Consider the following 25,204-nt stretch of genomic DNA (forward strand, 5'->3'; position numbering starts at 1 on the left):
TAACCCCCCCCCCCCCCCCCAATTAAAGGAGCTGTATTTTTTAGGGAGGGTGAGGGGAAGAAGGGTATGCCTCTCGCCACAAATTCATGGATTCACAATTCCATTCCAGAGGATTGAGCTAATCCAGGTTGACCACCCCACTTGCAATCCCGAGGGAGCGCCGCACCGTGGGAGGCGAATGAGACGTTGAACCGCGGCCCCCCGTCTGGCCTCAGGTGAATGGAGGAATATTTCTGATGGTGTTGGAGGGGGGTCATGGCTATTTTTTTTTACTCCTGCGTCCAACAACTAGGAAACGGAAACAAAAGTGCTGGAAATATACAGCAGGTCTGTTGGCACAGTGGTTAGCACTGTTGCCTCAATTCCAACCTTTGGTGACTAGAGTTTGCACATTCTCTGGGTGTTCTGGTTTCCTCCCACAGTCCAGCGATGGGCAGGTTAGGGAGGTTGGCCCTGCTAAATTGCCCCTCAGTGTCCAAAGGTTAGGCTGGAGTTGAGAGGGTTATAGGGTAGCGACAGGTGCCTAAGTGGGTTGCCTTATACAATATAATAATCTTTATTGTCACAAGTGGGCTTACATTAATACTGCAATGAAGTTACTGTGAAAATCCCCTAGTTGCCACACACACTGTGTACTGTTTGGGTACACAGGGAGAATTCAGAATGTCCAATTCACCTAACAATGACATATTTCGGGACTTGTGGGAGGAAACTGGAGCACCCGGAGGAAAGACACGGGGAGAACGTGCAGACTCCACACAGACAGTGACCCAAGCGGGAATTGAACCTGGGACCCTGGAGCTGTAAAGCAACAGTACTAACCACGGTGCTACCATTGGTGCAGACTTGATGGGCTGAATGGCCTCCTGCACTGGGGGGATTCTATGATTCACTGGTGGTGAGAGAAACAGTGAATGCTTCATATCGAATATGGCTTCTTCAGAATTGAAGGAGGGTAGAAATGTGATGGGGTTTGTGCTGTTGAAAAAGGGGAACGAAAGGGGAATGTCTGGGGATATGGCAAAACGGGACAGATTAAATACAAACGTACGAATTAGCAGCATGAGTAGGCCATTCGGCCCCTCGATTCAATATGATGGCTGGACTGATTGTAACATAGAACATAGAACAGTACAGCACAGAACAGGCCCTTCGCCCCTCGATGTTGTGCCGAGCAATGATCACCCTACTCAAACCCACGTATCCACCCTTTACCCGTAACCCAACAACCCCCCCCCCCCCCCCCCATTACCTTACTTTTTAGGACACTACGGGCAATTTAGCATGGCCAATCCACCTAACCCGCACATCTTTGGACTGTGGGAGGAAACCGGAGCACCCGGAGGAAACCCACGCACACACGGGGAGGACGTGCAGCCTCCGCACAGACAGTGACCCAGCCGGGAACCAAACCTGGGACCCTGGAGCTGTGAAGCATTTATGCTAACCACCATGCTACCGTGCTGCCCCATTCTGCCTATATCCCTTGTTAGTTAAATATTCATTCTCCCTGCCTCCACTGCTCTCTGGAGAAGAGTTCTAAAGATTCACAACCCTCAGAGAAAAATCTCTTCCATTCTCTGTCTTAAATGACATAGATGTCATGGAACAAAAGGCGAAGGGAGTGGTAATGGTTTCAAGTAAAGGAACAAAGCATTTGTCCAGAGTGAGTGTGAATGGCAGGATAATGAACGACTCTCCAAAAGTGAAAACATGAAAAACAGGATTCAGACCGGCACATGGCAGAAAAACAATCAAAATGGAGGACAGAGTTCGGGGTCTGAAAAGACTGATCTCAATGTTGGGTCCAGGAACTTGTACAGTGCCTCATTGGGGGACGAGGTGCTTTCAGCTTCTGTTGAACTTCACTGGAACCTTGGCAGCCAGGGTTCAGCAGCAGTGGTCAGGCTGAGGTTAGAAATGTGAGCACGAGAGCCAAGGTGGAGAATCAAAATGGCTATCAAACACCTGGAAGCTCGGGGCCATGCTTACGAATTGAGCGGAGCAGGAACCCCAGTCTGAGCAGGAAACAGCTTACCCGAGCAGTATTTCAATGCTCTATGTGGAAACGTGCTATGTTTAAAGTGGCTGCCGTGTACATCCAACTGGTTGGGGAGCACTTTGGGAAGCCCAAGGTGGTGAAAGGTGCTATCGACATGCACATTCTTTCTGTACTTTTTCTCAGTACAGTTGGGGTGTAGTTCCATAGTTCCCGGCCCACCATCTGGCCTTGACTTGCAAAATCCTACCAACTGTCCTGCCTTGAGACAATTCACACCTCTTTAACCTGGGATTACCCCCTATCTCTGGATCTGTAATGATTTGATGACCCGCTAATGCTCGCATTCCAAGCATTGTCTGGCATCTCTGACTTTGTCCATATAAATGTTTCTGGAACATACCTCTCCATTCACCTGAGGAAGGAGCTGCGCTCCGAAAGCTCATGTTTGAAACAAACCTGTTGGACTTTAACCTGGTGTTGTAAGACTTCTTACTGTGCTCACCCCAGTCCAACGCCGGCATCTCCACATCATAGTTCCTGGCAGTCCGTGCCTTTCTTGCCAAAGAGTATTTTGGATTTCTTCACAAATTAGACTTTCTAACTGGAGCAGAAGAAGTGCAGTGATTCACGGATGAATGTGGGTAAAACTCTGCAAGCAGACAAATGCTGCGGATGGTCAGTAGATTGGTGTCACTTCACAAATAGACGTTTCTTAATGCAGTGCATAAACATTTACCAGGTCTATTTCTTCACATGTTTGGTGTTTTGATAGATGAAAGGGTGGGTAGGGGTCCTGAATATTTATCATACCCAATGGATTTTCATTCCGGATCAGTGGACAGGAGCTTGACCTGATTTCTCAGAACCCACATACCCCACTACTCACCCCGATACTGACCCCAATGCTCACCCCACTACCCCAATACTGACCACATTACTCACCCCAATACTGACCCCAATACTCACCCCACTACCTCAATACTGACCCCATTACTCACCCCAATACTGACCCCAATACTCACCCCACTACCCCAATACTGACCCCAATACTCACCCCACTACCCCAATACTGACCCCACTGCTCACCCCATTACTCACCCCAATACTCACCCCACTACCCCAATACTGACCCCACTGCTCACCCCACTACTCACCCCATTACTCACCCCACTACCCCAATACTGACCACATTACTCACCCCAATACTGACCCCAATACTCACCCCACTACCTCAATACTGACCCCATTACTCACCCCAATACTGACCCCAATACTCACCCCACTACCCCAATACTGACCCCAATACTCACCCCACTACCCCAATACTGACCCCACTGCTCACCCCACTACTCACCCCATTACTCACCCCACTACCTGCAATACTCACCCTAATACCCCAATACTCACCCCATTACCCTCAAATACTCACCCCATGACCCCCAATACTCACCCCACTACCCCAATACTGACCCCACTACTCACCCTATTACTCATCCCAATACTAACCCCATTACTCACCCCACTACCCCAATACTCACCCTAATACCCCATTACCCTCAAATACTCACCCCATGACCCCCAAATACTCACCCCACTACCCCCAATACTCACCCCCCAACACTCACCCAAATACCCCACCATCCCCAATACTCACTCCAATAGTAATTCGATAGCACACCCCAATACCCCCGCCCCCATGCTCATCCCAATACCCCTCTCTACACCCCTCAATACTCCCCCTCTACAACCCTCAATACGCCCCCCTCCGCACCCCCATTGCTCACCCCAATACCCCTCAATAGTCCCCCTCTACACCCCTCAATACACCCCCCTCCACACACCCCAGTACTCCCCCTCCGCACCCCCATTGCTCACCCCAATACCCCTCTCTACACCCCTCAGTAGCCAACCCTCCGCACACCCCAATACCCCCCTCCGCATCCCCATTGCTCACCCCAATACCCCTCTCTACACCCCTCAATACCCACCCCTCCGCACCCCAATACTTCCCCCTCCGCACCCCCATTGCTCACCCCAAAACCCCTCTCTACACCCCTCAATACGCTCCCCTCCACACACCCCAATACTCCCCCATCTCACTCCCAAGCATGTTTCCTGCTTCCTGATTCTGGAATTTCATGGCTATTAAAATGGTCTGGATTTCAAGGCTGTCAAGGTGTTTTCCAGGGAATAAGGAACCCGACTCAACCACTACACTCTCAATACTCCCCCCTCTACACCCCCCAATAGACTCCTCCACACCTCAAATGACCCCTCCATATCCCCAATCCCCCCGCCACCCCCCCAATCCCCCCTCCACACCCCCAATCTGCCCTCCAGACACCCAATCCCCCCACCACACCCCAAATCCCCCCTCCACACCCCCAATCCCCCCTCCACACCCCCAATCTCCCCTCCACACCCCCAATCCCCCATCCACACTCCCAATCCCCCCTCCACACCCCAAATCCCCCCTCCACACCCCAAATCCCCCCTCCACACCCCCAATCTCCCATCCGCACTCCCAATCCCCCCTCCACACCCCCTCCACACCCCCAATCCCTCCTCCACACCCCAAATCCCCCCTCCACACCCCCAATCTCCCATCCGCATTCCCAATCCCCCCTCCACACCCCCTCCACACCCCCAATCCCTCCTCCACACCCCAAATCCCTCCTCCACACCCCCAATCCCTCCTCCACACCCCCAATCCCCCCTCCACACCCCCAATCCCCCCTCCACACCCCCAATCCCCCCTCCACACCCCCAATCCCTCCTCCACACCCCCAATCCCCCCTCCACACCCCCAATCCGCCCTCCACACCCCCAATCCGCCCTCCACACCCCCAATCCCCCCTCCACACCCCCAATCCCTCCTCCACACCCCCAATCCCCCCTCCACACCCCCAATCCCCCCTCCACACCCCCAATCCTCCCTCCACACCCCCAATCCCCCCTCCACACCCCCAATCCCCCCTCCACACCCCCAATCCGCCCTCCACACCCCCAATCCGCCCTCCACACCCCCAATCCGCCCTCCACACCCCAATCCCTCCTCCACACCCCCAATCCCCCCTCCACACCCCCAATCCCCCCTCCACACCCCCAATCCCTCCTCCACACCCCCAATCCCCCCTCCACACCCCCAATCCCCCCTCCACACCCCCAATCCGCCCTCCACACCCCCAATCCGCCCTCCACACCCCAATCCCCCCTCCACACCCCAAATCCCCCCTCCACACCCCCAATCTCCCATCCGCACTCCCAATCCCCCCTCCACACCCCCTCCACACCCCCAATCCCTCCTCCACACCCCAAATCCCCCCTCCACACCCCCAATCTCCCATCCGCACCCCCAATCCCCCCTCCACACCCCCAATCCCTCCTCCACACCCCCAATCCCCCCTCCACACCCCCAATCCGTCCTCCACACACCAATCCCCCCTCCAGACACCAATATCCCCATCACAACTTAAATACCTCCTCCACACCCTAATACGCCTCCCCTCCTCCAGCTACCCCTCCACCACACACCCTATCAGACCCCCACAATGCACCCTACTATCCTCCATCCACTCCCTGCACCAGACCTCCCCCGGCCCCATACCCAATACACCCCCACTACCCCTGCACATAAACCTCACTACTCCCTGCAAACACTGCATGGCTCACCCCCCAGTACTCCCCCCACTACACACTTCCACCCATACCACATCCACCAGACAAAACCACACAACTAAACCCACTCCAATATTCTGCTCAGTGGAAACTAGCATCACAATTAACTCAACAGAGGTCAATTTTGGACATTCCTGATCTGTATGATTGACTTCCACACCAGACACTGCGCAGTTCCCAGCGAATGGGCAGGCTGAGTTCTGCCTGTTTCCTGCTCCCTGATACTTGGAATTAATGGCTATTAAAATGGTCTGGATTACAAGGTTGTCAAGATGTTTTCCAGGGAGTAAGGAACCCTAAACAAAAAAGGGAATTTTGCCGTACAACAGCAATTACTTTTTTCTTTCACTCAGCTGGTCTTGACTCCCTCCTAATAGGTGGAACATGCTCCCAGAGAGGACCTCCGGCGTGGAGTAGAGGCTGTCATACTATCCTGGGTGAGTTCCTTCAGCTCCAACAAAAACAGAAAATGCTGGAAAATCTCACCAGGTTGGACAGCATCTGTGGAAGGAGAACAGCGCGAACGTTTCGAGTCTGGCCGACTCTTCATCAGGGTCCTGACATTGACGGTTGTGATTTTAGCTGGTGAGGCCCTAAGGCTCTCGAATCTGCTCCCTAAACCCCTAAGCCTTTCTCTCCTCCCCTAAGACAATCCTTAAAGCCCCTTTGACCAAGTGTTTGTCTCTTTATGTGTCTGGATGTCAAATTCTGTTCGGTAACACTCTTGTGGAGCATCTTGTGACTAGATTTTGATCAATAATAAAAAATGTGGGAAAAAAGCACACAAACGAGTGTGTTTTAATACCATTCCGATTTTCCTCCAGCAAGCATGGAGAAAGTGGAGACAGGAGAATTATTCCATGAAGATTTGCAAGATGAAGCCGCTTTGCCCCAACAGCACTTCTAAGGCCACGAGCAATATGAACTTCTTTTGTGCACAATATTTGCGAGTGTCTGACAGGTGTGCTTCCCATGCCAGCCCATTGACATCAGGTGCCCTGTAGATCCAGGTAGCCCTGAGGAAGCTGCTGCCTGGGGGGGGGGGGGGGGGGGTGTTCAGACACAATGTATTGATCGATTACACCAGCTCCCAGTAATACACCACAGTGTACTTGAAAACAACTGCAAGTGTGGGTGTGATTTCTCCCTGACAGCAATGTATCAAAGTAAGCCCAGTAACAACACTGGATACCAACAGACTCTGGTTGCAAACCTGCCAGCGGGCTTCCTGTCTGGTGGAGATCAGTGACTGACCCACTCGTGTACAGTTGGGGTTATTCGTTCTCAGCCTGCTGCCTGGCTGAGCTGGCCACTAATCATTGCCTTTCACTTCCTGCTGCTGTTACCATGACATGATTGTTTCCCCAACACTTGGCTACTCAACATGTTTCCACAGTCCATATAAGGCCCCCGCAGGTACAGTGTGCGAGCTGAGTATTTTATTCCGACCGAGTTACAGTGTTAATCCAACCTCCGGTGCCCCCCTGCTTTGCCATCATGCCACATACCACAACCCAAAGGAACATGGCCAGTGCCTATAGAGCGAAGGATGTATTGGTGTTGAGAGTGATGATGTCATGGGTGACTGAGTGTACCTGCTGGTGCCCTCATTAACTGCTTCCTGTCAATAGTTGGAGAGGCAGTGTAGCGAGTGGAAAACAATTTCCTCTGGTGGGGAGGGCTCCACAATAAGGGGGCATGATGTTTAAATTAGAGCATATTGGCCAATCGGGAGTGAAGGCTTTTGACCAGAAATGCTAGTGGAAATCCGGAACTCTCTTCCAACAGGTTCAAAGGTTCATCAAACTAACCCCTGGGATGGCAGGGTAGTCCTGTGGGGAGTGATTGAGTCAACTGGGCCTGTATTCTCTAGAGTTTAGAAGATCGAGATGTGATCCCATTGAAGTGTACAAATTCTTACAGGGCTCAACAGGGTAGATGCAGGAAGGATGTTTCCCCCTGGCTGGGGGCAGTCTAGAAGCAGGGGACACAGTGGTAGAATAACAGCTAGGCCGAGATGAATTATTGGAATTCTCTACCTCGGAGGATTGTGGAGGTTGTGTTATTGAGCATGTTCAAGACAGAGGAAGTGGATTTCTAGATACCAATGACATCAAGGGGTACAGGGATAGTGCAGGAATATAGCGTTGAGGTGGAAAATCAGCCCTGAGCGAGTGAAATGGCAGAGCAGGCTCAAGGGGCCGATTGGCCTACTCCTACACCCCAGAAGGCTGCAGATGGGTTGACTGGAGCTGTCAAGATTGTGAAGATATTCGGTAAGGTTAACAAGGGAATTGGAGCAAAGCTGGGTAAATGAATGTTGGACCAGGCTTGAGAGGCTGAATAGTCTCCAATCTCTTCCTGTGGAGACCCAGGCTATTGACTCCAAAATGTTTATCCCCAGCGCCTTCTTGAGCTTGGCAATGAAGTGGAGCTTGAACTTGGCCTGGGAATGTGGATAGGTTGTGAATGTGAGGTGTTTTTAAAATTCTTTCATGGAATTTGGGCGTCACTGGCTCTGCCGGCATATTTATTGCCCATCCCTAATTGCCCTTGAGAAGGTAGTTGTCAGCAGCATTCTTGAACTGCTGCTGTCCGTGTGGTGTCGGTATACCCATAGTACTGCTGAGGAGGGAGTTTCAGGATTTTGATCCAGTGACAACTAAGGAATGGCGATATATTTCCAAATCAGGGTGGTGTGTGACTTGGAGGGGAACCTGGATGCGGTGGTGTTCCCATGCATCTGCTGCCCTTGTCCATCTAGCTCAGTGGTTCTCAACCGGGGTCCACATGGACCCTGGGGGTCCATGTAACATTACTGGGGGTCCACACAAAAAAAATACCGAATTGGGGGTCCACGGTGATATTTTAGTGGTCCATAGAGCAATTCTACTTCAGAACAATTGTTATTACTGAGAATAAAATTTTTACAGTAATCTACGCCATATTAAAATACTAAAAGTAGAAATATTCATGTAGCTATGAATTTTTTATGGCAATCAAGTAGAAGAAAAAAACTTTACATTTGACAGTGTCGTAAATTTAAAGTTACCTAGAACAAACGGAGGTGAAAATCACCCATCTTTTCTCAGGTAGCAGGCAGCGACCTTAGATGTTTGTTTTCATGATGAATATTCACCTTTCTCTCTCTCTCTCTCTCTCTCTCTCTCTCGCACTGACAAAGGTCAAAGAGAGATTATAATCTATCTAATTTACCTTGAGGGCTGAAGGGGCTCAGAACCAAAAAGGTGCATTTGCTGTGGCCCTAATTGTCCCACTAATCTCCCTTGGGATTCATAAATTTATGGGTGAAGAGAATATGCCTTGCTTTACCTGGAACGCAGTTTTCATATGTTTAATAAAGTTCATAGTTCGATTCAAACTATTTTTCTTTCAGATTTTTCATCCTAACTCAAGTTATGAATAACATTTCTTTACAGGAGACCCTCATTGAATTACAATGTGATGAAATATTGCACGCAAAATTCAAAGATGGGAAGCATAATATATGGAAAACAAATGACACTGCTAAAAAGTACCCACTACTCTGGGATAAAGCACAGCTCTACGTTATAGCTTTTCCATAATCTTACCTTGTTGAATCAGGATTTAGTCGTGTTTTTCACTTATTATCAAAAGCTCGTAATAGACTCGACATTGTGAAAAAGGGTGATCTTCGACTATCATTGACCTCGATGGAGCCGAATATAAAAAAACTCGCTGAGCAGCATCAACCACAGGGATCTCATTGAATAAATCTGCATTTTTTTCTTAATTACTCACTATGGGGGTCCACAAAAAAAAATTAAGAGGAAAAGGGGTCCATGGGTTAAAAAAGGTTGAGAACCACTGATCTAGCTGGTAGAGAAATACAGGAATCTGGATTGATTCCAATCTTTCCACTGAGTGAAGCTCATCTGCGACAGCGTGACAATTAGGGAAAGTTAACTGGCCTCTGTGCCTCTGTGTTCCTGCACTCGATCACTCTCTGGTGACCCCTCTTTGAGAGTGAGTCTGCGATCAGGCTTAAATATTTGGATGATTATTGACACAGTGAAAGAGTCTTTCTTCCCACCTCCAATACCTTTGTGACTAATAAGCAAAAGAAATTTCAATGTGAATGAAAAATAGGTAATTATTTTTTGATGTCCCAGTGATTTTGCTTGTAGTTTCTTGCTATATATCAGCTTCAATTCCTGGCGACGCCGAGGCAATCCAGGAGGATTGGTAACCTTAGAGTTTGGATGGGAGTCAACCATGGGTACGGGCCATGCCCTTTCACAACCCTGAGACCCCTCCCCCTGTCTGGTTTGAGCTGTTCAGGCCTGGAAGGAGCTACTGGCTGTCATGGACTCTAGGGAGTCGGCAAAGAAAGAGGAAGAAGGCAAGAAAAATAATCAACTGATTTAAATAATCTCAGACTTGGAAACAAGCAGATTTCACTTCTTCATTTTGTGAGTGGAGTGCAGGAAGCAGGACCCGAAGAAAGTATAGGTGAAGGCTGCTGCCCTTGAAATTGGAGCCCCGCCTGCAACCAGAGGTACTGGGCCATGCTCCCCAGGAAAGTCCCAGGCTCTGTTCTCGGCCTACGCTGATAAGCTGGACCTCAGCCAGTTCAGCTCTGTTGGGGTTAGAGTTATCTTTAGTACCTCTACGTTGGGGCTGGTGGGAGACAAGGGGAAAGGGCACTGGTGTCGGTCAGATGAGAAGGAACAGATCTCCTGTAATCCTGAGGCGGGGGGGGGGGGGGGGAGTGTGTGGAATCTGTGTCTGTAACGTTCATATGGGAACAGAACAGGGTGCCAGTGCCAACATTGTCTGGAGATGGCGGGGATCCCGTTCACCCCGAACTAGGAGTCAGCTCCTTCAGAGAAAGGAAGGACAGTTAGACATCAAATTTTAGATCCAAATCAAAAACTTCCCAGGAAAGCTATTGCACAAGAAAGGGGTGATTGTTGGATTAAACAAGCTTAAAAATCTTGTTCAAATAGGTCAGCCATAGAGCAGCAGTCTGGCAGCTCAGTCACTTGTTATTTGAACTCGGGCCTTGTTCTAAATGAAACCATGTGACAGGGCAGAAAGGAACAGAGCTGAAAGAATGCCTGCCTTTCCCCAGTCTCCAAACCCCTGATTCTCCCACAGCAGGCTGAAAGTGAGGGGAGCCCGCATCGAATAATTTGAATTAAAAACATTGTGAGCTTTCCAATCTTAGTGTTGAGTCTGTCACAGTCTTGTTGAGGGTGTAATTGTTTTGGCAGTTCAGGGTGCTGCTGGTGTGAGGGGAGGGGAGGTTTTGGGGGTTGGGAGTGGAGAATGTGTTTAGAAACCAACTCACATCAGCTATCCAGCTGCTCTCACTCAGGGGAGAACAGAAAAATACAACTTTCTTTCCTGTCTCTGATTGTTAGGGTGGAACTGCACCAAGTCACAGCCAATGTCCTGCTTACCCGCCCTGAACATTGTGGGCTGCCAGCCAACACTTCCTCCTCCCCTCCTGGCCCCTCCCGGCCAGTGTTCAGCACTCCAGGCTCAGGCCAACCATCCTATATTTAACTAAGCCAGACTTTGGGCGAGATTTTAAGCTGTTGAAAACCCACCCACTTACCCAGAGTTGAAATCAGCTCCAATGTGCAGCCCAGTCTGTGCCAGCAGACTTTGGCCGGACTTTTCCAGGTTTGCCATGCCGGTTCCCCCGCGGTGGATCCGGCGAGCCATTCAAACATCCATTGACCTCGACGGGACCGGAAGATACCACACAGCGAGAGGGACAGAAAATTTCAGCCTCAGATTCAAGAGCGGGGAAACACAATGGTCGAACCTGAGCCGGCTATTTTAATTAACCCCCCCCCCGGTCCAACACACCCTCACAAACAGACAACCCCACCCATACACACCCACACACAGACAAACCCCCCCCCCACACACAGTCAACCCACACAGACAACCACCCCCACACACAGACAACCCACACACACAGACAACCACTGCCCATACACACCCACACACAGATAACCCCCCACACACAGACAACACCCCCCACATACACACCCATGCACAGACAAACCCACACACAGACACCCCCCCACATACACACCCACGCACAGACAACCCCCTCCACATACACTCCCACGCACATACACACCCACGCACAGACAACCCCCCCCCACATACACACCCACACACAGACAACCCCCCCCACATACACACCCACACACAGTCAACCTCCCCACATACACACCCACGCACAGACACCCCCCCCACATACACACCTACGCACAGACAACCCCCCCCACACACACACCCACACACAGACAACCCATACACACCAACGGGGCAGCACGGTAGCACGGTGGTTAGCATCAATGCTTCACAGCTCCAGGGTCCCAGGTTCGATTCCCGGCTGGGTCACTGTCTGTGTGGAGTCTGCACGTCCTCCCCGTGTGTGCGTGGGTTTTCTCCGGGTGCTCCGGTTTCCTCCCACAGTCCAAAGATGTGCGGGTTAGGTGGATTGGCCAGGCTAAATTGCCCTTAGTGTCCTAAAAAATAAGGTTAATGGGGGGTTGTTGGGTTACTGGTATAGGGTGGATACGTGGGCTTGAGTAGGGTGATCATTGCTCGGCACAACATCGAGGGCCGAAGGGCCTGTTCTGTGCTGTACTGTTCTAAAAAACAAATGCACAGACAACCCACACACACAGACAACCCCCCCACACGCAGATAAACCCCCCACATACAGACCCACACACAGCTTTCCCATTAAAAAAAAAATCCAATTGAGGGGCAATTTAGCGTGGCAAATCCACCTATCCTGCACATCTTTGGGTTGTGGGGGTGAGACTCACGCAAACACGGGGAGAATGTGCAATCTCCACACGGACAGTGACCCAGGGCCGGGATCGAACCCGGGTCCTCGGCGCTGTGAGGCAGCAGTGCTAACCACTGCACCACCGTGGTGTCCCCTCCAAAACAGACACTCACACAACCCACACACCAACACAAACCTCCCTCCACACATACACACACACACCACACATACACACACAACCCCTCACGAACACCCACATACACACAAATCCACCTCCACACATACCCCGTACACAAACCCACACAACAAAAACTCACACCCACTCAAACCCACCCACACAAATCCATGCATCCACATGTACGAACTCACACATTTCCCACAAAAAAAACACCCATCCGCACACACCCACACAGACACCCACACATACAACCGCACGCCCACAGAAGCCCACACGCATACATCCCCCCACACACAAACCCACATACACACAAACCCACACACACACACAAACCCACACACACCCACAAACCCACGCACACATAATCACACCCCCCCCCCCCCCCCTCACATACACACACATTCAAACCCCCCTCTCCAATACACACCCACATCCACATGCAGTCACACGTGGGGAGATGGTGGCATAGTTGTAATGTTACTGGACTAGTAATCTTCAGGTCCCAGTTCAGAGGACACGGGTTCAGATCCCACCACAGAAACTGGTGGAATTTAAATTCAGTTGAATAATCTGGAATTGATAAACGCGTTCCAGTAATGGTGACCATGTTGCTTGGTGTAAAGAAACACCTGGTTCACTAATACGCTTTAGGGAAGGAAATTTGCCATCTTTACCTGGTCTGGCCTAAATGTGACTCCAGACCCACAGCAATGTGATTGACTCTGATATGGCCGAGGTGTGAGGCCAATACTGACCACCAGAAAGTCTATGACAGTAAATGTTATCGTCAGAATCCTTTTTAAGCAGGCCATCCATCAACCCCTTTGTCAAGAGGGAAGCTACCCATCAGGAATCCTCTCAAAAGACGGTTTCGCTATCAGAACACCTTTTGTGGGAGTACTTATGATGAATGTGAATCTCACTATCAGGACTGCTTTTCAACAAGTGATCTGACTGCCAGGGAGCCCATTTAAAGAGGACATCTCACATTCAGGTCCCCTTTTATTGGTGAGGGTGAGGGTACTTATTGTCCGCTCTCCCCCCCCCCCCCATTCAGCCCACCAGAAATACCTCCTACTCAGTGTTGTAAATCATGTGTTGGTGAGCTTCTGGTGGAAGGTTCCTGTGAGCTTCAGCAGAATATCTGGAATTTGTTCCATGGGGAGATAGATTAAAAGGGTGGACTGAGTTCAGACATTCACCTTTTGCCTCTGGGATATAGACTAAAATGCAGAGCAGGCAGATGTGACAAATCTCTCATCTCCACGCATTGGGGACTGGGCGGTGCGGTGGATTAAAGCATATCCCTTAAACCAGCCAATTTATTTCCTGACATGAGGCACTCTACTTGGCACAAGCTACATACAAATATATTTTAAAATCCGCTACCACCCCCATCCCTTGCCCTGAAGGTGCTGACCCCTCTCTGGTTCGCAGTGCTACACCTGCTGTTTGGCACATGTTCTCTGTGCTTCTGGATCAGCTATTCGACTGTGGGCAGCTTCACATAATCTGAGCCCAATCCTGCCCTCAACTCATCCACATTTTCCACTGGGGCAGTCACGGGATAGCAGTCGGGAAGGAGGCCCCAGAGAGCAATTGCCCCTGTACCTCCCCCATCCCTCATGGCTGAAGCTGTGAGGGTGGGGGGAGGTCTTGCTAAGACACTCGGAACCTACTCTGAGCAGTGAGTAGCTTATCTTGGCTCAGTCTGCTCTCCCTGCAATGTAACCAAAGCCCTCTCTCGTAGCGAATAGAACTTGAAGCTGGTCGAGTCTTTGCTTCCTATAGTTCACCTGCCAGCCAGTCAACCATCCTTTTTCATCAACTCGCTGGCTGCCATGGAACAACTGTCAGCTAGCACACAGAGCTACGTGTCTCAGGCCCACTTGTTGGCTAGCCCTGTTGCCAAGACGATTCCCCGGAGGATAATATAGCCCATTCGAAAGAAACTTTTGCAAACAAATTTAAATAAACTGGTAATACACAGCAATGAGTGACATAAACCAGACATGCTCAGATTTTCCAGAACAAATGAATTGTCAGCAGTTGGGGGCCTGCATCAAGCCACTTTGAGACAGCCTAGACACCTAATGGTGTTGGTCAGCAAATGCTGTTGCAGTAAATCAATTAATTTAATTACTTCCATCTCCAGACTCCTCTGGAACCTGATTAGTAATATTCAACTCGGGATTCAGAATTTGGCTCTTTTCAGGGTCCATTGTGACCACAGGAGAGTGATAACAGGCAGATTCAATAAAACCAGAGAAAATAACAAATAAATAATAACACGGGAAGTAACCCTTACCCTGCTGAATAAACGTAGACTCTGTACTGTTAGACAGGGAGTAACCCTGACCCTGCTGAATAAACGTAGACTCTGTACTGTTAGACAGGGAGTAACCCTTACCCTGCTGAATAAACGTAGACTCTGTACTGTTAGACAGGGAATAACCCTGACCCTGCTGAATAAACGTAGACTCTGTACTGTTAGACAGGGAGTAACCCTGACCCTGCTGAATAAACGTAGACTCTGTACTGTTAGACAGGGAGTAACCCTGACCCTGCTGAATAAACGTAGACTCTGTACTGTTAGACAGGGAGTAACCCTTACCCTGCTGAATAAACGTAGACTCTGTACTGTTAGACAGGGAATAACCCTGACCCTGCTGAATAAACGTAGACTCTGTACTGTTAGACAGGGAGTACTGCTGAATAAACGTAGACTCTGTACTGTTAGACAGGGAGTAACCCTGACCCTGCTGAATAAACGTAGACTCTGTACTGTTAGACAGGGAGTAACCCTTACCCTGCTGAATAAACGTAGACTCTGTACTGTTAGACAGGGAGTAACCCTTACCCTGCTGAATAAACGTAGACTCTGTACTGTTAGACAGGGAGTAACCCTGACCCTGCTGAATAAACGTAGACTCTGTACTGTTAGACAGGGAGTAACCCTTACCCTGCTGAATAAACGTAGACTCTGTACTGTTAGACAGGGAGTACTGCTGAATAAACGTAGACTCTGTACTGTTAGACAGGGAGTAACCCTGACCCTGCTGAATAAATGTAGACTCTGTACTGTTAAACAGGGAGTAACCCTTACCCTGCTGAATAAACGTAGACTCTGTACTGTTAGACAGGGAATAACCCTGACCCTGCTGAATAAACGTAGACTCTGTACTGTTAGACAGGGAGTACTGCTGAATAAACGTAGACTCTGTACTGTTAGACAGGGAATAACCCTGACCCTGCTGAATAAAAGTAGACTCTGTACTGTTAGACAGGGAGTAACCCTGACCCTGCTGAATAAACATAGACTCTGTACTGTTAGACAGGGAGTAACCCTTACCCTGCTGAATAAACGTAGACTCTGTACTGTTAGACAGGGAGTAACCCTGACCCTGCTGAATAAACGTAGACTCTGTACTGTTAGACAGGGAGTAACCCTTACCCTGCTGAATAAACGTAGACTCTGTACTGTTAGACAGGGAGTACTGCTGAATAAACGTAGACTCTGTACTGTTAGACAGGGAGTAACCCTGACCCTGCTGAATAAACGTAGACTCTGTACTGTTAGACAGGGAGTAACCCTTACCCTGCTGAATAAACGTAGACTCTGTACTGTTAGACAGGGAATAACCCTGACCCTGCTGAATAAACGTAGACTCTGTACTGTTAGACAGGGAGTACTGCTGAATAAACGTAGACTCTGTACTGTTAGACAGGGAATAACCCTGACCCTGCTGAATAAACGTAGACTCTGTACTGTTAGACAGGGAGTAACCCTGACCCTGCTGAATAAACGTAGACTCTGTACTGTTAGACAGGGAGTAACCCTGACCCTGCTGAATAAACGTAGACTCTGTACTGTTAGACAGGGAGTAACCCTTACCCTGCTGAATAAACGTAGACTCTGTACTGTTAGACAGGGAATAACCCTGACCCTGCTGAATAAACGTAGACTCTGTACTGTTAGACAGGGAGTACTGCTGAATAAACGTAGACTCTGTACTGTTAGACAGGGAGTAACCCTGACCCTGCTGAATAAACGTAGACTCTGTACTGTTAGACAGGGAGTAACCCTTACCCTGCTGAATAAACGTAGACTCTGTACTGTTAGACAGGGAGTAACCCTTACCCTGCTGAATAAACGTAGACTCTGTACTGTTAGACAGGGAGTAACCCTGACCCTGCTGAATAAACGTAGACTCTGTACTGTTAGACAGGGAGTAACCCTTACCCTGCTGAATAAACGTAGACTCTGTACTGTTAGACAGGGAGTACTGCTGAATAAACGTAGACTCTGTACTGTTAGACAGGGAGTAACCCTGACCCTGCTGAATAAATGTAGACTCTGTACTGTTAAACAGGGAGTAACCCTTACCCTGCTGAATAAACGTAGACTCTGTACTGTTAGACAGGGAATAACCCTGACCCTGCTGAATAAACGTAGACTCTGTACTGTTAGACAGGGAGTACTGCTGAATAAACGTAGACTCTGTACTGTTAGACAGGGAATAACCCTGACCCTGCTGAATAAAAGTAGACTCTGTACTGTTAGACAGGGAGTAACCCTGACCCTGCTGAATAAACATAGACTCTGTACTGTTAGACAGGGAGTAACCCTTACCCTGCTGAATAAACGTAGACTCTGTACTGTTAGACAGGGAGTAACCCTGACCCTGCTGAATAAACGTAGACTCTGTACTGTTAGACAGGGAGTAACCCTTACCCTGCTGAATAAACGTAGACTCTGTACTGTTAGACAGGGAGTACTGCTGAATAAACGTAGACTCTGTACTGTTAGACAGGGAGTAACCCTGACCCTGCTGAATAAACGTAGACTCTGTACTGTTAGACAGGGAGTAACCCTTACCCTGCTGAATAAACGTAGACTCTGTACTGTTAGACAGGGAATAACCCTGACCCTGCTGAATAAACGTAGACTCTGTACTGTTAGACAGGGAGTACTGCTGAATAAACGTAGACTCTGTACTGTTAGACAGGGAATAACCCTGACCCTGCTGAATAAAAGTAGACTCTGTACTGTTAGACAGGGAGTAACCCTGACCCTGCTGAATAAACGTAGACTCTGTACTGTTGGACAGGGAGTAACCCTGACCCTACTGAATAAACGTAGACTCTGTACTGTTAGACAGGGAGTAACCCTTACCCTGCTGAATAAACGTAGACTCTGTACTGTTAGACAGGGAGTAACCCTTACCCTGCTGAATAAACGTAGACTCTATACTGTTAGACAGGGAGTAACCCTGACCCTGCTGAATAAACGTAGACTCTGTACAGTTATACAGGGAGTAAACCGTACCCTGCTGAATAAACAGAGGGTGCGATTTAAGAAAAAAGAAACAGAGTTTTGGGCACGTTTAATAGTAGGGTGTTTATCGGCACCTGCAGCCCTATGAGCGACCCCATTATTAAACGGGGCTCTTTTTTGAAAAAGATCTTGTGTGGCGTCCTAAGCGTCGTAAATCCCTTTCATCTTTCATCGCGTCACCGAGTCGGGTGCAATGAGGTCTACGATTGCACGCCGAGACTCTATACAGTTTCACAGGGAGTAATCCTCATCCTGCTGAATAAACAGAGACTCTACAGATACACAGGGAGTAATTCTTGCAAAGCCGGATCAGCAGAAATTCAGTACTGTTGCACTGTGGAGAATCCTTACCCTGCTGAATAACCAATACATCGATACAGGGATAAATTGAAAAGCAAAGTGCTATGACATGGAGGATTAAACTAAGGAAGGGTAAATGGCATTTTATTCATGTACTTGGAGCTGGTACCTGTGGCCTTTACTGGTGTTGCCTGTACCAGTGAGCGGCAGCCAATGTTAGAATCATAGAATCTCTACAGTGCTGTGGGAGGCCATTCGGTCCATCAGATCCTGCACCGACCCTGTCCCATTTCCCTAACCCAATAACCCTACCTACCCTTTTGGACATGAAGGGGCAATTTAAGCATGGCCGATCCACCTAACCTGCACATAGATACGGGGAGAATCTCTACACAGTCACCCGAGGTCAGTATTGAACCCGGATCCCTGGCATTTGTGAGGCAGCATTGCTTTGAAAATCCCATTCACACTGTTTTTGCAGGATCTCCCCGCATTCTTTGTTGATGTTCCGGCAAATGAGGAGAAGGATTCCTGGGGAAATTGGCCTCTTCCTCGATTGCTCCATGCTGCTCTAATCCTGAGGTTCCCTGATGCCTTCTTGTAAATCTGCCAATCGTGGGCTTTCAATGACCCCAGCCCGATTCCTGAGTTTACGAATCAGTTTTATAGAATAGAACAGTACAGCACAGATGTGAACATTCCTCTATTCCTTTTGAACTGAAAGGTGAAGACCACTTTCCCAACGGGTTGAAAGAATGCCCGGTGCGGGACAAAGTCAAGCAAACCATAATGTCCCTGACAAGGCCGACGCTCAGCTGCTCCCAGTCAGATAGCAGCTAGTGTGCTCCAGCTGACCTCAATGCTCCTGAGCTGGAGAAGGCTGGGGTCTGCGTGGGGGATGGGGTTTCCTTTTATTGATTGCTATCTGACTCTTTAAACCTCTTCCACGCAATTCCCCGCTCCTCTCAATTCTTCCGCCCGCCCCAGCCCCCGTACCAACCAACCCTTGCTTGCAAGGTCGCATATGTAGAAGATTAAACATTGGCCATGATGCCCAACACAGTCGAATAGCCTGACTGTGCACTCACAAAAAGGAAACACAGACCGACACATAGGCAAGGACACACACATTCACTGACATAGACACAGGCACAAGCACACACAGACAAAGACACACACAGGCACACACACATCCATACACACGCACACAGACATAGACACATACATAAACAGACATGGAGGCACACACACAGACACATACAGGTATACACAGGCCCACACATACACACACACACAGATGCACAAATACGCACACACACATCGACGCACATACATGAACAGACATGTAGACATACACAGGCACATGTAGACATACACAGACACTCACACACAGAGATACACACACTCACAGACATAAAAATAGACAGGAGTAGCACCATGGGAAAATGCACCCCTGCCTTCAGGAGAGGAAAATGGAGTTGGGATGGTGGGGAAAAGAGAAATGCAAAGGCACTTTTCTCAGTATAGACATATCAATTCACAGGTGCTTGAAGGTGTCGGTGCGTCACAGAGTTTTACTGAGATTACAGAGTAAAGTTCAGTCGAGGTAGAGGCCACAGAAGAAACAAGGTCTAATTTTAGACACTGGTTGCATCATACTGATATGTTCAGAAAGTTAAAAAGTACCTTGCAGTTTTGTTTGCAGTTCCCTCTTTTTTTTTTGTTCTGGGCCATTCGTGGTCTGAGCTTCCGAGGCTCTTAAGGGACAGCGTAGCCTCTTTGAATCCTTAACAACGCCACAACTCGCTGTGGCATGGTAACTTGCTTCCCCACCCTGTCCCTTCTCTGCACTGTGCTGAACCCTCGAGGGATCACTGTACTCTGAAATAGAATAAGAGTCACTGTGTAGGTATGAGGTGTCCAGACTGAAGAGGAAGGAGTGCATTTAGCCTCCAGGGCCTGCTATTTTAGTGCTGATCATTTTAGAGCTTTGAGTGAGATTGTTCATTGCAGTGCTTGACTCTCTCCATTGGTGGTGCTGTGACACAAGGCTGAGTCCACCCGCTCCATTTACTGTGTCTATTCAGAGGCTATGTTCCAAACATGCGCTCTCCTCAGCTGTTCAGTGGAGCACTGAGGGGACAAGATTGGGGGAGCGCTGAGTTCAGATTCAAGGCCCATATCAGCCCAGGAGCTATTCCTGCAATTAACTCTCAACAGAATGTATAACCTCAACTAATACCTTGGCAGGAGGAAGCGGAACATGGACGAGGTAAGTGTTTGTTGTGTACATCCTGGATCCCAGATAGCTCCAAGGAACTTGTTAATAGACTAAAGCATGCTCACCTCACATACTCAGTCACAAGCGAGTATCAGTGAGACCTGAACAACAAATCCAGGCTGACCGAGGTAATACTGAGAGAGTGCTGCAGAGTAAGAGATGTTAGTCGGAATTCTCCCATCTGGGACTAGGCCCAATGGCAGGGGCTGGGATGAGGAGCATTTCCTGCTGTGGAGGCCAACGGGAAAATGTGATATCTTGCACGGAACCTAAGGGTTGTCTGCCCTGTGCACCTTGCGGAGTATGAGCTCCCGTGCTAGGGGCAGGGTATCTCAATTAACTCATGTATAAAAGGTCGGCCAATAAGTCACAGACCCAGAGAGAAACCAGGTGGGGAGCTACCGGGTAAGAGAACATAACGTTTGTGTAAATAAAACCTTTTTTATTATTTTACTCGGTGTGGATTCCCTGTGTCTGATTAAAGAAACCACAGGCCCCCAACCAATTATTTATGTATCCGGGGGTTTAGCATGTATTCCTTGGCAGGGTGGGCTTGATTGCATGCTCCCCCTAGTACAAATTGTAACCCCTAATTACCTCAATCCTACTTACAAAGTCTGGACAAAGGCCATCCTGAGTTATTTCACAATTCTAAACCTTTGGGTGAAATGTCCCTCTGATTTAATTGTAGTGTCTACTTTTGGTTTGAACTGGGAGACACCTTGAACTCCTACACAACAGATCACAGTGATCTCCGACACAGTGGATCCCAGCGATGCCATACATTATAGATTTAAATCAGTGATCTCTCTTCTGAACTATACATCACGGTGACCTCCTACAATAGATCAGTGACCTCCTACACATTGGATCTCACTGACCTCCTACACAATGGATCAGTGACCTACTAGACAATGAATCTGTGACCTCCTACACAACAGATCTCAGTGACCTACACAATGCATCTGTGACCTACTACACGATGATCTCAGTAAAATCCCACATAATAGATCTCAGTGACGTCCTATACAACAGATCTCAGTGACCTCCTACACAATGGATCTCAATGACCTGCTGCACAATGGATCTCAGTGACCTCCTACACAATGGATCTCAGTGACCTCCCACACAATGAATCTGTGCCTCCGACACAATATATCTCCGTGACCTCCCACACAATAGATCTCAGTGACCTCCTATACAACAGGTCTCAGTTACCTCCTACACAATGGATCTCAGTGACCTCCTACACAATGGATCTCATTTACCTCCGGCACAATGGATCTCTGTGACCTCCTGCAGAAGCAATTCAGTGACCCTCGAGACAACGGATATCTGTGACCTGCTGCACAATGGATCTCGGTGACCTCCTATACAATGGATCTCAGTGACCTACAAAATGGATCCCCGTGTAATCCTACACAATGGATCCCAGTGATGTCCGATACAATGGATCTCAGGGACCTCCCAGAACAATGGATCTCAGTGACCTACACAATGGAGCGTAGAACTGCACAGTGACCGCGTGCAGAATGGATCTCAGTGACTGCGTGCAGAATGGATCTCAGTGACCTCCTATACAATGCATCTGTGACCTACAACACAATGATCTCAATGAACTCTCACTCAATAGATCTTAGTGACGTCCGATACAACAGATCTCAGTGAGATCCTGCACAATAGATCTCCATGACCTCCTACACAATGGATCTCTGTGACCTGCTGCACAGTGGATCTCAGTGACCTCCTACACAATGGATCACAGTGACCTCCTACACAATGGATCTCCATGACCTCCTACACAATGGATCTCTGTGACCTGCTGCACAGTGGATCTCAGTGACCTCCTACACAATGGTTCACAGTGACCTCCTACACAATGGATCTCAGTGACCACCTAGTGTTGAGGGTCACTGGGATACATTGTGTCAGATTCACAGATCTATTGTGTTGGAGGTCACGAAGATCCATTGTCTGAAGGTCACTGAGTAGTTTGCGCAGGAGGGCACTAAAATCCATTGTGTAGTAGGTCACTGAGATCCATGGTGTAGGAGGTCACTGAAATCCATTGTACAGGAGGTCACTGAGATCCATGGTGTAGGAGCTCACTGATCCATTGTACAGGAGGTCACTGAGAGCCATTGTGCAGGATGTCACTAAGATCCATTGTGTACGAGGTCACTGAGGCCCATTGTGTCGAGGGACACTGAGATTCATTGTGTAGTAGGCCAGTGATCCATAGTGCAGGAGGTCACTGAGATCCATTGCGTAAGAGGTCACTGAGATCCATTGTGTTGGAGGTCACTGGGGCCCATTTTGTAGGAGGACATCGGTATCCATTCTGTAAGAGGTCACTGAGATCCATTATGTAGGAAGTCACTGAGATCCATTATGTACGTGGTCACTGAGATCCATTGTGTAGGTGGTTACTGAGATCCATTGTGTAGGAGGTCACTGAGATCTATTGTGTATGAAGTCACAGGTCCATTGTGCAGTAGGTCACTGATATACATTGTGTAGGAGATCACTGAGATCCATTGTGTAGGAGGTCACTGAGATCCATTGTGTAGGTGGTTACTGAGATCCATTGTGTAGGAGGTCGCTGAGATTCATTGTGTAGTAGGTCAGTGATCCATAGTACAGTAGGTCACTGATATACATTGTGTAGGAGATCACTGAGATCCATTGTGTAGGAGGTCACTGAGATCCATTGTGTAGGTGGTTACTGAGATCCATTGTGTAGGAGGTCGCTGAGATTCATTGTGTAGTAGGTCAGTGATCCATAGTACAGTAGGTCACTGATATACATTGTGTAGGAGATCACTGAGATCCATTGTATACGTGGTCACTGAGATCCATTGTGCAGGAGGTCACTGAGATCCATTGTGTGGGAGGTCACTGAGATCCATTGTGTAGGTGGTCACTGAGATCCATTGTGTAGGAGGTCACTGAGATCCATTGTGTAGATCTGATTGACCTCCAACACAGTGGATATCAGTGACCGGCTACACAATGGATCTCAGTGACTTCCTACACAATGGATCTGTGAATTTCACACAACGTATCCCAGTGACCCTCGACACAATGCATCTCAGTGTCCTCCGACACAATGGATCTCAGTTACCTACTACAGAATGGATCTGTGAATCTGACAATGGATCTCACTGACCTCCAACACAATGGATCTCACTAACCTCAAACTCAATGGATCTTGGTGACCTGCTGCACAATGGATCTCAGTTCCCTCCTGCACAATATATCTCAGTGACCTCCCACACAATGGATCTCAGTGACCTCCTATACAATGGATCTCAGTGAGCCCCTGCACAATGGATCTCCGTGACCTTCGACACAATGGGTCTCAGTGACCTACTACACAATGGATCCCGTGATCTCGAACACAATGGATCTCAGTGACCTCCTACACAATGGATCTCAGTGATCTCCTACACAATGGATCTCAGTGACCTACTGTACTATGGATCACTGACCTACTACACAATGAATCTCAGTGACCCTCGACACAATATAACTCAGTGACCTCGTACACAATGGACCTCACTGAATCCTGCACAATGGTTCTCAGTGATCTCATGCACAATGCATTTCAGTGATATCCTACACAATGAATCTCAGTGACTATCTGCACAATGGATTTCAGAGACCTACACAATGGATCTCAGTGACCTCCTACACAGTGGATCTCAGTGACTATCTGCACAATAGATCTCAGAGACCTCCTACACAATGGCTCTCAGTGACCTCCCACACAATGGATCTCAGTGATCTCCTACACAATGGATCTCAGTGACCACCAACACAATGAATCTCAGCGACCTCCCGCACAATGGATCTCAGTGACCTCCTGTACAATAGATCTCAGTGACTTTCTACACAATAGATCACTGTGAACCCCTGCACAATGGATCCCGTGATCTCGAACACAATGGATCTCAGTGACCTCCTACACCATGGATCTCAGAGACCTCCTACACAATGGATCTCAGTGACCTACTGTACTATGGATCACTGACCTACTACACAATGAACCTCAGGACCCTTGACACAATATAACGCAGTGACCTCGTACACAATGGATCTCAGTGATCTCCTGCACAATGCATCTCAGTGATATCCTACACAATGAATCTCAGTGACTATCTGCACAATGGATTTCAGAGACCTACACAATGGATCTCAGTGACCTCCTACAGCATGGGTCTCAGTGACCTCCTACACAGTGGATCTCAGTGACTATCTGCACAATAGATCTCAGAGACCTCCTACACAATGGCTCTCAGTGACCTCCTGCACAATGCATCTCAGTGATAGCCTACACAATGAATCTCAGTGACTATCTGCACAATGGATTTCAGAGACCTACACAATGGATCTCAGTGACCTCCTACAGCATGGGTCTCAGTGACCTCGTACACAATGGATCTCAGTGATCTCCTGCACAATGGATCTGGATCTCAGTGACCTCCTACACAGTGGATCTCAGTGACTATCTGCACAATGGATCTCAGAGACCTCCTACACAATGGATCTCAGTGACCTACTGTACTATGGATCACTGACCTCCTACACAATGGATCTCAGTGACCTACTGTACTATGGAT

General features: G+C 48.7%; 1 protein-coding gene and 1 long non-coding RNA gene across 2 annotated transcripts in view; one reads left to right on the top strand and one right to left on the bottom strand.

Moving 5' to 3' along the window:
- LOC119956489 (mRNA decay activator protein ZFP36L1-like) overlaps positions 1-25,204 on the bottom strand; it is a 44,908-nt gene that overhangs the window by 7,228 nt on the left and 12,476 nt on the right. The window contains exon 2 of the mRNA XM_038783773.1: positions 19,988-20,182. Within this exon, the coding sequence (XP_038639701.1) occupies positions 19,988-20,035 (48 nt within the window). The 5' untranslated portion in view covers positions 20,036-20,182. The remainder of the gene's footprint in view (positions 1-19,987; positions 20,183-25,204) is intronic.
- LOC119956514 lies at positions 5-6,453 on the top strand. The gene is made up of 2 exons (XR_005458644.1): positions 5-215; positions 6,058-6,453. It is a non-coding gene; the product is annotated as an uncharacterized LOC119956514 (long non-coding RNA).

Source organism: Scyliorhinus canicula, chromosome 2 (genome assembly GCF_902713615.1).
Source record: "Scyliorhinus canicula chromosome 2, sScyCan1.1, whole genome shotgun sequence".
NCBI classification, from domain to species: domain Eukaryota; kingdom Metazoa; phylum Chordata; class Chondrichthyes; order Carcharhiniformes; family Scyliorhinidae; genus Scyliorhinus; species Scyliorhinus canicula.